Raw genomic sequence first — 14,530 nt, forward strand, 5'->3', positions numbered from 1 at the left:
GTGTAAAAAGTCACTGATATTTCAAAAAAAAATAATGAGCTAGATCTAGCAAACTAATTTTCCCGCCTGAGTAGAGGTGCAGCCTTTGAGACCCTGTATCACCCTCAATTCCACCATTATCGGTAACTTTCACTACACATCTAAGAAGTGGGTTAGGGGGGCTTATTTTTTCAATCTGCCCCTCATATTTCATATGTCTTCATGATAAAGTGCTTGCTACACAAGTTTGATCCCCAATAACGCATGCCTAAACTCCCCAGAGAATCCCTGAGGCCAGCCTAGCCTAACTGGTTAGTGAGCCATAGGGTCCAGTGAAAAGTCCCTGTCAGGGAGGGAGGGAGGGAGGGTTACAGCTCCTGAGGATTGATGCCCAAGGTTGACCTTTGGCACAGTCGCCACAAAAGCAAGCCTTTGGAATAAGATGCACCCAGAATCTAGAACTCAAATCTAGCACCTCCTGTCATCTGCTTGCTCTGAGGTCTTGAACATACAGCTCTATTTCTCTGAACTTTAAACCTGAACATACAACAGATATGCAAGTGGCTACCTTACCTACAGTTGAGGGGGTGTCCTCCGCAGCACCTAGAATGGTGCTCAGACTGTTCCGGGGCCCTCTGCCCGATCCCACCCTGCCATGCATTCAGCAGCAGGTATCTGAGTTAACTGCAATGAGGGGTAGAGTCAGGGCAGGAGTGAGCCTGGGAGGGGCCGGCTCAGAAAAAGTCCCAAAGAAGGGGTGGGGAGGAGATTCTGAGTTTCCAGGCAGTAGAAGATGGAGGTCCTTTAAAGAGCTAGAACACAGCTTGGTCTGTGTCGGACTTTGGGAGGAGGACTGAGTCTGGGAGAGAGATGCTTGCCTATCAGGAGGGTGAAGCGCTGGGGTCTGGCAGGCAGGGAGGGGACTCCAGGGACAGGTCTTAGGATTCGAGTCTGAGTGTGTACTCAGATTAGGACGGCAGAAAGGAGCTGTTGAAAGCCTACTACGGTTTCAACATGAAACAGGGTTGAGAATTTCCACTCCGAATAAGAGATCAAGGCAGGAGACACACATTTCTGAACTCCACATCTTTGTTAGTGGAGGTGGGAACACCTCCGCCAAACTGTTGAGTAAATTTCAAATTCTGGACGAAGTGCTTCCATTTTTGTACGCTATTCCCAACCGCATGACCACCGCTTGGACACAGTCTCAGGTTCAGTCTGCACCGGGCCACTTTATTACTTGTCAGTTTAGACAGCCACCAAAAGTAGTAGCCGTCAACTGAGCCCCAAAGTGTAGCATATGCCAGTTTCTGTGGTGTAAATACTCCACTATTGCAGGCACCCCAGTGCGCCAGCTTGCTGGGGGGTCAGGAAGAAATAACCAGTACTTCAGCATCTCCAACTGCTGCCACCCGTCTGACCTACTGGACCGCACCCATTATAATAAATTAATCATCGTTTTTAGTGGTGTTAGGCTTAACAACTGGATTGGATGAATTTCCTGGCATTTAGTATTCACCTCTTGAATACAGTAGGTGAGCTTTCTGTGGTGAACATCCTGGCTCTAGTCCTAACCCAGGGAGTGGAAGAAGGCCCCACCCAATGGTCTGATTTCATATATATGACCATTTTGTTTCCTCAAAAGTATGGAGCAATAGACACATCATAAATGAGACTCAAAAATGCACCTTAAAGACAACCTCAGCAGCTAAGAGCTTGCATTCCTCTTCCAGAGTTTAATTCCCAGCACCCGCTTAAGTGACTCAGAACCCTCTGTAAACTCTAGGGAATCTCATGCCCTCTCCTGGCCTCTAGACCCTGCACTCAAGTGTACAGCCCACACCCAGGGACACACATGCATAATAATTTTTATTTCTTATATTTTTGCGATTATAATAGATACTTCATTTCCCTTTCCTCACTCCAGACTGTCCCATCCATTTGCCCTTCCTTTCATTGTTTAATTAATTTCAATTAATTTTCATTCTGCATTTTGATAATTTCAATAAATAATTAATTCCAATAATTTTAATCAATTAGTCTTTCTCTTCATTAACTGTTGTTTCACACACATGCATACTCCTATATATTCCTAAGCACATCGGTCCATACTATGTTACATGTTTCAGGGCTCTCCGTATGATATCGCATAAGCAGCTGATGTGCCATTCCCTCTCATAGTGTTCTCTGGCTGCCTGTGGTTCTCTGTGTCTGGCTGAAGCCTCTTCGGTCTTCTGCTGCCCATGTTACCATGCCTTATTGGTGCCCCTGTTCAGCTCATGTTCAGGCAGTCATACCGGTGAGACCATTTCACATCGCTCAGATTCGTGATTTCCCGTGAACTGTATCTCTAAAGGTAGCAGATCTGTGTCGCATTGTCAAAACCTTCGTGGGTGATTCCATCATGTCACCGGTTAAGGGAAATAGGGCCGGATAATCGTTCAACTCCCTCCAGCACTCAAGGCCCTATTGGTGTTACATTTTGAAGGGCTGCGTGACAGCCTATAGCCACTAGGTGGTGGTAGTGTGCCACAATCCAAGCCTCTCCTGCCCGAGGTTGATCATGGTGACTCTTAGCTGAAGTCCACCATGTCTAGAATGGAACTACTTCTCTTCAAGTGTTTGGGCGTATCTTTTGGTACTAGTAAAGTTACATGGAGATGTTGTTAATTTCTTTCTTGACAGTCCTTGACTTGAGTGCTGGCTTTGTGATACACATTCCGCTCAGAGCTTTACTACAGGCTGCTCAACCTCAGAAACTCATGTCTCAGAGGAACCTTCTCTAGGACGTGCTCCAAGCAGGCAAGATCCTGCTTCTCACTCAGCTGCCCCCCCTTAAGAAGCAAGGAACCCCCTAAGCTTTCTATGTTTTTTTCTCACTTCTAATTCTCTTCTCCTATGGACTCTAAAGCTTTACTTGTTTAACTTGTATAACTTCCTAGACATTTAAACCGCTCAGAAATCTCTCCAAGGAATATTGGGGTAGGTTTTTAAAGAAGGCAAGGGGATAGGAGACAGCTCAGTGAGGTGTTGGCCATGTAGACACGAGGACATGAATTAAAAGCCAGGCATGGTTGTGAGCATGTGCTACCCGTCCCCATGCTGCAGAGGGAGGGAGCAGAGACAGACAGATGCCTGGGCCCACTGATCAGCCAGCCTAGCCTAATCTTGAGTTCCCATGAGCAGCCCAGTCTCAGAACACAAGGTAGGGAAAGACACAAAAGTCTAAGGTGAACAACACCTGAGAGGCAAACCTCAGATTTGGCCCCGGAGTCCACACACGTCGGGGAAAACAGACAAAGAAGGCAAAGTACTCAGTCTTTCTGAAAATGCAAGTTCAGTTTGACCGAGTCAGGACAGCCTTTCCAGTGCCTCCCTAGAAAGCTCCACCAGAGCCCTCCCATAGGGAATGGGGTATTTGTCCCTGAGGATGGAACTCTGTCATCTTTGTCCAAGAGAATGGCCTTGTCCTGGTTCTCAGCGCTGCCCTCTCATAGCTGCTGAGCAAGCGTGTTCTTGATGGACTCGCCTGAAGAACAATGTGAGGTGAAGAGGGTTTGTCTGCTGAGTTTTGCCTTCCCAACTCCGTATCTAGGCAGACAGCTTGGAAGCCAGTGGCAAGCTCCAGGTGTTGCCCCCCGCCTCCAACCCTAGACATACAGAATGCTGTGTTAATTTTCCTCGCAGTTTACAGCCCGGTTCACTCAGACATCCCCAATGAGCACAACTGTGAGCCCTTGCCCTGAGTTTCATTGCTGTTCACTCGTGAATGAGCCGGCTTGTGCTATGGGTGGGGTAGGTAAGACAACCAAAGGAGACTACTGCCTCGGGCAGAAAGGGAGATGCTGGAATTGCAGACTGATTCCTCCTGTGGCTCCCGCCCCACCTCAGCTGCTGTAGTAGACTGAGTTGATAAGATGCTTGTACAGTGGCGGCCTGGGCCAGCTGAAGGAACAAATCTAAGGGAAAATCTTAAAGGAGACAAGAGTGTTCTGGAGAGAAGTTTGGAAAAAAATCTCTGCCCTGGCTTCCTGGGAGTGGGGTTTTGAGCAAGTCCTCCCATCTCAAGAGGTCCTTTTACCCTTCACACAAATAAAATAAAATAAAAATTTAAATCCCTGTGAAAGAAACGTATAGGGTGTAGCCAGTGGAATCGATAAATGGACAGAGACCAAAGTGACCACCCATGGAGTTGACCTCTTAGTGTGTTTTTAAAATATCTCTTCTTGGCTTCCTTCCAGTGAATTCTAAGAAAACTATTCCCTCTCCCATTTTACCAGGGAACACACATGCACGTGGCTTTAAATATTTTGACAGTGGCTGCTTTCCAAGACACTGGACTTTCCATACAGAGTGGGTTAGAGGAGCCTAGCTCACATGCATCTAACTTACTGAGCTTGGTCCACGCAGACCCCAGGCCTTACACAAAACTAATCATGAGGCCAGTGATGGCAGATTTCCAGTGCCTTACACACCTGTCCGTTGGCCTGTAGAGAAATAATCAGGAAGCAAAGAGAAAGAAGAGTCGCTCGTGGCTCCACTAGCCGAGACCAGCAGTCCTTCTCCTTGAGGGGCATAATTTTTCATAGTTTCTTTTCCATCAAATATGGGAGTGCTCTCTCACTCTCAGACTGGATTACACCAGCCTTAGATCTTTAGCCAATTTTATCACCTTTTTATACTAAGATTTTTCTGAAACGTGATTTCAGTGGTCACCCAACTCCACAGTATGAGTGCGTACTAGAACTGAAGTCAGTCATTATTGGGCATCTAACCTTCTAGAGAGAGAGCATCCTCTGAATGAATCTTGTACCTCTTTTCTCTAGAAAAAGATTCCCGGCTTACAGGACAAGCACATTTTACTTCTGACCCTAATAATTCTGATACAGTAGTCAAATCTGCCTCTAGAAAAATCTGCTGGCTGAAGCCTATCAATATTTTGACATTCTTTCTTCCATTTTCCCTTTACTCCCTGCCCCGCCAATGTCCCCTTGGTTGGAGACCATCTGTCTTTATCGTTAACGACAGCCCTGAAGATGGCCATTCTCTCCTGTACCCTTCGTGGTTCTGCTTCACACAAGCAATTCCTTTGTTGTGTTTTTCTTTTGCCCAGGTTAAGATACCATTGAAAGAACACACACACACACACACACACACACACACACACACACACACACACTGGCACGTACTTTGGAAGTTATGAAATATGCTTCTAAGTAGCACATGTGTTGCATGAGAAATCTATGGTGGATTAGAACATATTTTTTAAGTCAGCCATAGTGGGAATATTACACCCATGCTAAGCCTGTGGGTTTCTCCTACCAAAAAAAAAAAAAAAATCACTGAAAAAAAGCTTGCACTCTCTAGTCCGCATACTGTAAGTCAGGAAGTTAATAAACACACACCTTGAGGCCAGCAGCTCCCATGTGACTCCACACCTCCTCATCTCCAGTATGTGAGAAGCTGGTGACCACCACACTGGACCTAATCCTAAAGGCCATGACTCTAAACACTGCTGACTCCCAGCCAGCAAGGACGGAGAATTCACAATGTAACTAATCCTTGAAGTATTCATTCCACGTGTCATCTGTTTGCACCAATAGGCTCAGACTTGGAGAGTGAGAGATGGCCAAACAGCCAGAGGCTTGAGTGGTAGAGAGAAAACGCCACAGCACACTACAGCACACCCAGACAGAAGCCAGCTGGGTGCAAACACATTTCCCTTAATTCTGGGCAGCCCAGAAAAAAGGTGTTTATCTTACCAAAAAGTGTTTTGGAGGCTGGGGAGATAGATGGCATCATGGGACGTGACACTTGCTGCAGGAGCATGAGAACCTGAGTTTGAGTCCCCAGCACCCACATAAAAAGCCAGGCATGACATAGGCACCTGTCATCCCAGCACTGCGGGAAACAGACGGGAGGCTCACTGAGACTTGCAACCCATCCATTTCAGGTACAGTGAGAGACCCTGTTTCAACGAAATGAGGCAGTGTGACATCAGAACACTCCCTGTGGCCTCCGCATGGGACATACATGTGCACACACAAACAACAGGCACATACCTTTGTGTATACCTCCACACATGCACCAAAAGAAAAGCTATTTTGGAGATGCAGGTTAAAGGTGAAAATCCTGGGGTTGGGGATTTAGCTCAGTGGTAGAGCGCTTGCCTAGGAAGCGCAAGGCCCTGGGTTCGGTCCCCAGCTCCGAAAAATAGAACCAAAAAAAAAAAAAAAAAAAAAAAAAAAAAGGTGAAAATCCTTTGGCGTCATTCCAGCAAGCACACAGCCTTGATCCCCCTGATCATGCATCTTTTACACAGGCAATTGGGTGGAAGTTAAAGGAAGTTTTGCATGGGTAAGGGATGGAGGATTAGGCTCTGGGGGTTAATTTTACTCAAGGAAAAAGAAGCGACTTTAATTTCATTAATGGTCTCCTGGACGATTCTGCTCCAAGCTTAACCCTCCATTAAATATTAATGCTACTCGGTGCCCGATGCTTAGCACCCAGCCTTTGGATATCACTGCTGGAGCTGACACTAACCTGTTCCGTGTTTACAACTGAATCACAGGGCTTTTTCAGGAGAAGTCAGCAGAGCAATGCCACCTACTCCTGTCCTCGGCAGAAGAACTGTTTGATCGATAGGACCAGCAGAAACCGCTGCCAGCACTGCCGGCTGCAGAAGTGCCTGGCTGTGGGGATGTCTCGAGATGGTGAGCCTCTCTCATAGCTGCAGTGGGACAAATGCATGGTGTGGGGCAAGCACTCACGTGACACGGAGCTGCTCCATCAGGGGAGGGTCTCTCCACCCTTTCCCAGACCCCTGTGGCAGCTTTCTGCAACCTACAGCACTTCCTGTATCCGTGATCTCCTGGAATCAGCTAACTAGCTGGTGAGGGTAGACAGAGAAACGTCATGTTAGTCAGAACAGCTTCAGGCTGTCGACATTTCAGAAACTACAGGTGCGTGTCATCTGAGAGCTTTCGTGCAGGAAACCCAAGCCAGGACAGATTGGTACTGGCCTTTTGCTGGTAAGTCTATTGGCACTTGGCAGGAAGTAGTTCTTACGGTAACTGGGTCATCTGAAATGCCTGCCAGAGTCAAATTTTGCACCTTCCAAACGTGCGAAACTAGTGAGGCTCGGTGATAGTTGTCCTTTTTTCATTGAGAAGGCATGACAACTAGGGATGGGCCACTTTCCAATTACAGAGCATCCCAAGATCCCTCCGTGAAGCCGCTCTGAAGTGCACCGAGTAACGCCAGGATTCCAGACAGAATCCACGCATGGAAACTGGCAGGAAGTGCAGTGGGTCCATTTTAAGGGCTTTTCTGAGTACACTAACTGACCGTCTCCAGAGATGTCCTTGGGTGTGGGGTGTCGTCTGCCCTTCCTACCACCCGCTGTTCTTAGGGCCACCAGAGCCACACAGGTTCAAGCTCACTTTCACTACCTATCCTGTGAGTCTTTTTGCAGCTTTGTCCTCCTGACAGTTAGGTATGTCTCCTGCCTGCCTGTTACCAATGCGTTTCCTTAAAAGCTGGTCCCAGCAACTGGATACAATGGTCATCTTATTAAGACGAAAGTTAAAGTATAATTTTAGAGCTAGAGCAGAAGCTTTACTCCTGGGGTTTTCTAAAATAGCCTTTGCCCCTCCCCAAATTAAGTATTTTCAGGACGGTGCCTTATATATGTATGTCATAAAATACTATAGGTTGTTGTGAGAAATCTATTTCGAGGTTTATAAAATTATATACCCATTTTGTCGTCCAGTCCCATCTGAGCTGTGGAAGCTCCAAAATGGCTGAGATCCTAGTTTGTTCCCTCTGTATAAAGGATAGCACATCCTCCCCCTGGCAAGAGGAGTCCACCAGCTGGTCAGTGGAGTGGGTTCTCGGTTCCCAACTGCATTTTCATCTCCCCTGCCTTCTGCCCCTCTGTCACTCTGACAGTGCTGGAGTAAATGAGTTCATCCCCCCAATCAGGAATCAATTTAACCGTAATCAATTAGGAGAACTAAATCCCTCCAGCAGAAAGCTTCATCTACAGAGTGCCTAGACAAGGGGGCAGGGGGCCAACACCCTCGGTGGGAGAAATCAAACCAGGAAAAATGTTTTCTATATCTGGGTGAGTGTTTCAGTAGAAAAGACCCGAGAGACAGTGAGGCAGGAAGCTGCTGCCAGCCACCCTTGCCGCCTTTAATATGAGGCCCAGTCCTGAGGAGAAGAGCCATAGCTACAGACCCTCCCCAGGGGCTCTTACAGGCCTTGCCCTCCCTTGTTCTTTTTACCTGAGGCTAAATAATTATAGAGAAAAGTATCAATTAATGATAGATCTGGTTAAGATGCCGGGGTTTGTGCCTTAACTACTTGAGAGACAGAGAGGATGACAGCTTGCATCTGGGAGTTCAGGGCCAACCTGGGCAACACAGTGAAATGGCCCCCATCTCCAAAAAGAAATACAGACAAGGCCATGACAGCCTACAGCTCTCATAGGTCAGGCCGACTCAGACATACAATTCTGGAAACTATAGATGGTTTTACCATGAAGAGCCCCAGATCCAGCTGGGCATTGTCATCCTTAGACACAGAACAGAAAGAATACATAGTAAAAGGTGAATCTCTGCATCTCTGCCTGTCAGTTCAAACACTACAAAGTAAGGGGCCGGTCTGGGCCGGGCCATGTGGTATATATAAAGTGAACGGATCACTACACCACAGAGCTAGGTGGACCATGCCTGTAATCCTAACACAATACTCAGGAGGCTGAGGTGAGGTGTCCACTAGTTCAACCTCGTGGGACCCTGTCTCAAAAAGAAAGATCAAAACATTATATTCTTAGTGAGCCTAAGGGTACAAGACTACAAAAAACAAGGATGGGTTGCCTGGGCTAGCTTGCAAAAAAAAAAAAAAAGTATCACCCCCGGTGATGTGGTGGGGGTGGGGGTGGGGGGAGGGGACTTGAAGTTGTTCTTGCTTTGTGGGCGACCTGCTTCTGTGCTGACTTGCTCTGAGACATTCTAGAAAGCTGAAAGCTCTGAGAGGACAACTCTGCACGGTTCAAGGTGTGCTTTACTTTCTCTCTGCCCAGCTGTCAAGTTTGGCCGGATGTCCAAGAAGCAAAGAGACAGCCTGTACGCCGAGGTGCAGAAGCACCGGATGCAGCAGCAGCAGCGAGACCACCAGCAGCAACCTGGGGAGGCTGAGCCGCTGACGCCCACCTACAACATCTCAGCCAATGGGCTGACGGAACTGCATGATGACCTCAGCACCTACATGGACGGCCACACCCCCGAGGGCAGCAAGGCCGACTCAGCTGTCAGCAGCTTCTACCTGGACATCCAGCCCTCCCCAGACCAGTCGGGACTGGACATCAATGGGATCAAACCCGAACCCATATGTGACTACACACCAGCATCTGGCTTCTTCCCCTACTGTTCCTTCACCAACGGAGAGACTTCCCCAACCGTGTCCATGGCGGAACTAGGTAAGGCGGTGTGCGTGCTGCCTCTGGCTTGCTCTTGGCGTTCCCTGTGACGTAAAAGGGGTACAAGGGACTGACCTCTCTGATGGGCAGAATTTCCCCTCCACCTTTCCCAAGATTCAGATGCCAGCCTCGCTGTCTGATTGTTTCCCATGGTGTTCGCCGCAAATGTACCGTACTGGAGCTAGACAGGATGTGTGTAAGCAGCCTTTCCTCCACAGTTAGCGCAGGAGAAGGCCACCTGAACTGGGTGTTCACTTAGACTCCAGGTATATTCCCTTATGCCTAAGGTCACACACATACACAGACTCCACCAGCCAAATCTAAGCCAGAGGCAAATTTTGGTAATTTTAAAGTCTTTAAATTGGTTGCTAACATTTTAAAATTTTTTAATTGACACTGGACAGCTGTGTGTCATTTGGGACATTTATGTCATGAGGACAGTGTGCCATTTCAATACATGTGCACGTGGTGTAATAATCAGCCAAGGGCATTTAGCAAATCTATCACATCGAACACTTAAAATTGAGTTATGGGTGAGCATTCAGAAGCCTCCTTTCCACCATTTTCAAAAGGACGGCCATATTGCCATTATCTGGGCCACCCAACTGTAGAGCCTCATGTGACAGTTTGTTCCTCTTACAGTTCCAACTGTACCATGCACCTGTTGCCCATTCTCTCAGTCCCAGCCCTGCCCTGCTAAACTTGAACGCTTACAAGAAAAATCAGCTGATAAGCTGATTCGTGGGGGATTTAATTTTTTAAATTACATTGGGCCAATATTTGTGAACACCAGTAAACCGCTGGTATCCTTGGGGGATGACCCATCTGGGGTCCCCTCAGGTAACCAAGCTTTGCTGCACTGGTGTGAATTGTAAATGTCTGAGGTAACTTTACCTCTGAACTTGTCCGGATGTTTTAAAGATGACCATTGGTGGCAAAACTGGTAAGATTTCATACAGGGCTCACTTTGCCAAAAGGAAGAAAAGAAAAAGGTAAAAATGAATAAATAAATAAATAAAATAAATAAATAAATAACAAAACAAACAAAAAAACCCCAAAGATGCAAACACCTCTGTTTTCCTCTTGTCAGAGAATGGCCATTTCTGGGGAGATGCTGGTCTAGAAACGCTGACGGCACAGACAATGGGAATGTTTCCTTCACATGCATTAGGCTAACACCCTCTCTATATTTAATCAATTTTTTAAATATAGCACTATTATTAGAAGAAAACCTTTGATAAGAGCCTTTATAAATGATCTTCTGTTCCCAGTGATTCTGCACGTGGGGTTATTATATTCCTTTGGGATATTTCAATTAGCTGCTGCAGAGACCAGCGAGCTGCGATGGGGGCCCGAGGTCGTAAAGAACCAGCGGGTTCTGACTTGAGCACAGAAACCCTCGGTTTACAGCCATAAAGGCTGTGTGCTTTAGATGGCACCTCCACCTCTGTACCCCATAAAACATCATATATATAGATATATATGAAAATTTATATTTCCAGTCCAGAGTCTCCAAATAGAACAAATTGAACGTTCTCGACGGTTTTTCCACAAGCATCTCTTTATGGATCTAAATTTAAATCCTCGGGAGCTGGGGCTCTTTCAGCTGCTCTTTGACCACCGCGCAGCACTAACAGTGCACCACCGCTCTTTTGATTAGCAGAGGAACCTCTGAACTCAGAAGCCATGCTGAGCAGAGAGAGGTTTGGTTTTTTCCCCCCTGAACTAGAACAAGCAGCCCCCCCTCTTTTTTTTTTTTTTTTTTTTTGCCATGGAATCTTGGTTGTCTGAACCTGAAGCAGAACTATAATGAAAATTAAACTTTCAAAAGTGAATAAGGGTTTGATCGAAAGCTGACACGTTCCCACGTAAAGTGACCTGGCTCACCCCATGCCTGCTGCCTCTCTGCCGTGGCGACAGTGAACCTGCGTGTTTGCCTGCCAGCTAGTCCGTGCTGAAACAGGTCCCCGGAATTGAGTCAAAGCCTTACCTCAGCACATGGTATATTTTGGCTAAAAGTTCACAAATCCCTGAATAGGGCTATAAAGGGTCAAGCTGGTGCCCTCGAGTCTGTGGACACACCTGTACTGTCACTTCCCACTGGGTCTGGGAGCCATGGGTTATAGCATTTTCCAAGATCAAGTGACTCAAATAGAAACCAAGCTGAAAACTGAATTAGAATTCTTCCGAAAAGGGGTATTTTCTAACCCATTTGTGTGTCAGGCTGGTTCAAGGGAGCTGAATGTGGCATAAAATGGCCTAAGACTGGCTGAACCCTCTTCAAAGCTGCCTTCTATTCTGTGAGGTTTTCTGCATAGCCTATGCCCTGTGGTCCCTTCTCCCAGTTAGTTATTCATTTTACACCCCATTTGCTGCCCCCGCTCCCCAGTCCACCCCTCACACAGTCCCTCCTCCGCCCTTCTCCCTTTCTCCTCTCGGAAGGTTGGGAGCCCCTCTGGGCATCCTGACCTTCTTGGAGGCTAAACTTTGCCATCAGGATTCAAGCAAGTGCAGCTGCACGGTAGGAGAGTAAGCCCTGCATGAACATATCCTGAGTTCAGTCCCATCTCTCAACAACTATACGTGCAGAATTTGAGCAGCACAGGCCTTCATCCTTGACTAGGAAATCTTGCCCTTGGCATTCAGCTAGTCCTGAATCATGCATTCTGGATAAACACCCAAGGTTCATTTTATAAAAAGTGCTAACTGGGTTTGTTACAGCGACCGTTAGTGATGAGTGAGACAAGAACCGGTCCGTGTGGGTCGTGGCCCCTCCCAGCTTCGCAGTTGGTTGTAACCCACTGAGCCACACAGCCCACAAGCTGCAACTGTCCCTCGTGGCCATTCACATGTCTATAAAGGTTTGCACAAACTCTGAAGCCAGAGCTCTGCCTCTGGACAACTGCAACACTCTTGCCTCAGGTGCCTAGCCAAAGAAACGGGGCACTGTCACCTTCCTTCCTCTTCTGGATATACATATTCCGCCACACCGCAGCTGCCGTGTAAATGTTAATTACTGATGCTCTCGATAAAAACAAGATGCACTTAACATAGGTGATACCAAAAGTTCTGTCCTACCCTCGGGTCTAAGAGGAATCTTAGACGTTGGGACTTCGCACTGGAAGGGCTTAAAGATTGTAACACACACTGCATAATTAATGTGGAAAAATTGAGATTTTTCTCGCTCCCCCCCCCCCCCCCAGTAAGCTTACAGCTTTGCATTGAGCCTCATCCACAGCTGTCCCTGGTCGAGTGCTGTCAATCCAAGGGTAGCAGGTGGAACACACCTGGGTACCTCGTCAGCACCAAAACTGTGAGGGTTGAGGAGGGAGACACTCACTGTGTCCCAGAGCAAGAAAAATAACTGAGCTGCGGTGCTTCACCCAGAAAGTTTGTCTCCTGACTCCTAGGTTTTAGTCCCTCACCATCCCCACCTAGCCTGAGAACCACACTAACTTCTGACATCTTATGCAACCTGGTTATACTATCCTTTGCTGAAAGGGACGTTTAGAAATAGTGAGGGGCTCTTAAAAATATTGGCCTTGCTAGATCCATTATGAACTGGAATCAGAAACTGCCTGAACGGTTGTCCCCATGTAGCTGCTGCCCCCTGCTGACCTGCTCTGTGCACTGCATTAGTCATTGTCCCTTCCTATTGGCTGCAGTAAAAGCCCCACATAGGTCCAGGCATAAGCCATTTCTGCAGTGCTAGGAATCGAACCTAGGGTCTTGAGCAGGGCAAGCAAGCACTCTGCCTCTGAGCAACATCCTCAGCCCTGAGTAAAATTTAAGATAGAGCTTCACTCAGTACCCCAGAAACTCACTGTCACTTAGGCTGGTCTTGAACTCGTGGCAATCCTCCTGTTTCGGCTTCCCAAGCACTGAGATTACAGGCATGTAGCACCATACTTGGCTCCCAGTAACTTTGGTTAGGACCAATTGAAACCAGGTATTGACCATAACTGGTAAAGACATAGGGATGAGCAATGTGTGAGCTCTACAGCGCCCCCTGGAGCTCATCGTTTTAATTGCAAATCTTGGTTTATAGTCTAGACCCTGTCCTCCACAGTGAGAGCTCTTTATCTGAGCGTTCATTTTCTCCTTTCCAACACCCATACTTTTTATCTTAATGAGCAGGCTTCTCTGCCTCTCCTCAGGTCTGTCTCCTTGAAGTGCTTTCTTTTGTTTACGTTCGATTTCTTTTTCTTTTTTTAAAATACTATTTATCCAGGCTGTTCTGTTACCTGTGTGTTGCCAGACAGAGCTGTTAGGGTTTATTATGTTTCTGTGTCTCCAAGGAGACTCTGGTTTCAGATCGTGTTTAGGGGAGCTTGCTGTTTTCACACACAGCCATGTCTCCTCCTGTCTGACGGAAGCCGGAACGTGTTTATAAACAAGCAGACTCTGTCGCTATTGTTGCCAGCCTTGCGTTCCATGCCATCCTAAGTGGCTTGCCTGCCGTGGACTCGAAACCCTGGGAACATGATCATTTTTCAGTATGATTTGATGTTTGCCAACTCCCAGCAATTCTTTCCAATTCATTTTTTTGGAGATAGGATTTTTGCTATGTAGGCATGTTAGCCTAGAATGTTCTATGTAGATCAGGCTAGCCTCAAATACATGTCCATCCTCCCATGTCTAACCCAATTTAAGTTATAGACATGTACTATCATGGCCAACATTTTAAATATTCCTTGAGTCACCCTTCTGTTCTCTGACATTGATTAGCATGCAAACTCTGTCCACATTTTATCAGCTATCTACCTGGTCCTCCTACCCCAGCCTTTCTAGAAAGGCCCTAAGCACAAAACTGCCTGTACCCTGTCCCCAGATGCAATCAATCTTCAATACCTCAGCTTTCCTGCCAGGGTTCTGCTTAGTCCTGTTATATCATATCCCAACTCAATCCTAGATATCCAAGATCCTAGAAGGTGGGCTCCTAGCCAGCTCTGTCTGCTTTAACCCCATCAAATCTGTCTGCCCCTCACAAATGCCACACGTGTTCCTTCATCCACTTCTACATAGAGCTCATATCCCTCCCGACCTAACCGACCCCTCCTGCCAACC

General features: G+C 47.1%; 1 protein-coding gene and 1 long non-coding RNA gene across 8 annotated transcripts in view; one reads left to right on the forward strand and one right to left on the reverse strand.

The window, feature by feature from the left end:
- Positions 1–14,530, forward strand: part of Rora (RAR-related orphan receptor A) — a 733,322-nt gene that overhangs the window by 699,784 nt on the left and 19,008 nt on the right. For all 7 annotated transcript variants that reach the window (NM_001427367.2, XM_087561152.1, XM_087561156.1 and 4 more), the window contains 2 exon segments: positions 6,551–6,692; positions 9,068–9,463. In NM_001427367.2, coding sequence (NP_001414296.1) covers positions 6,551–6,692; positions 9,068–9,463 — 538 coding nt within the window.
- Positions 1–14,530, reverse strand: part of LOC148004224 (uncharacterized) — a 34,291-nt gene that overhangs the window by 18,035 nt on the left and 1,726 nt on the right. The window lies entirely within an intron of this gene.

Source organism: Rattus norvegicus, chromosome 8 (assembly GCF_021556685.1).
Source record: "Rattus norvegicus strain SHRSP/BbbUtx chromosome 8, alternate assembly SHRSP_T2T, whole genome shotgun sequence".
NCBI lineage: Eukaryota > Metazoa > Chordata > Mammalia > Rodentia > Muridae > Rattus > Rattus norvegicus.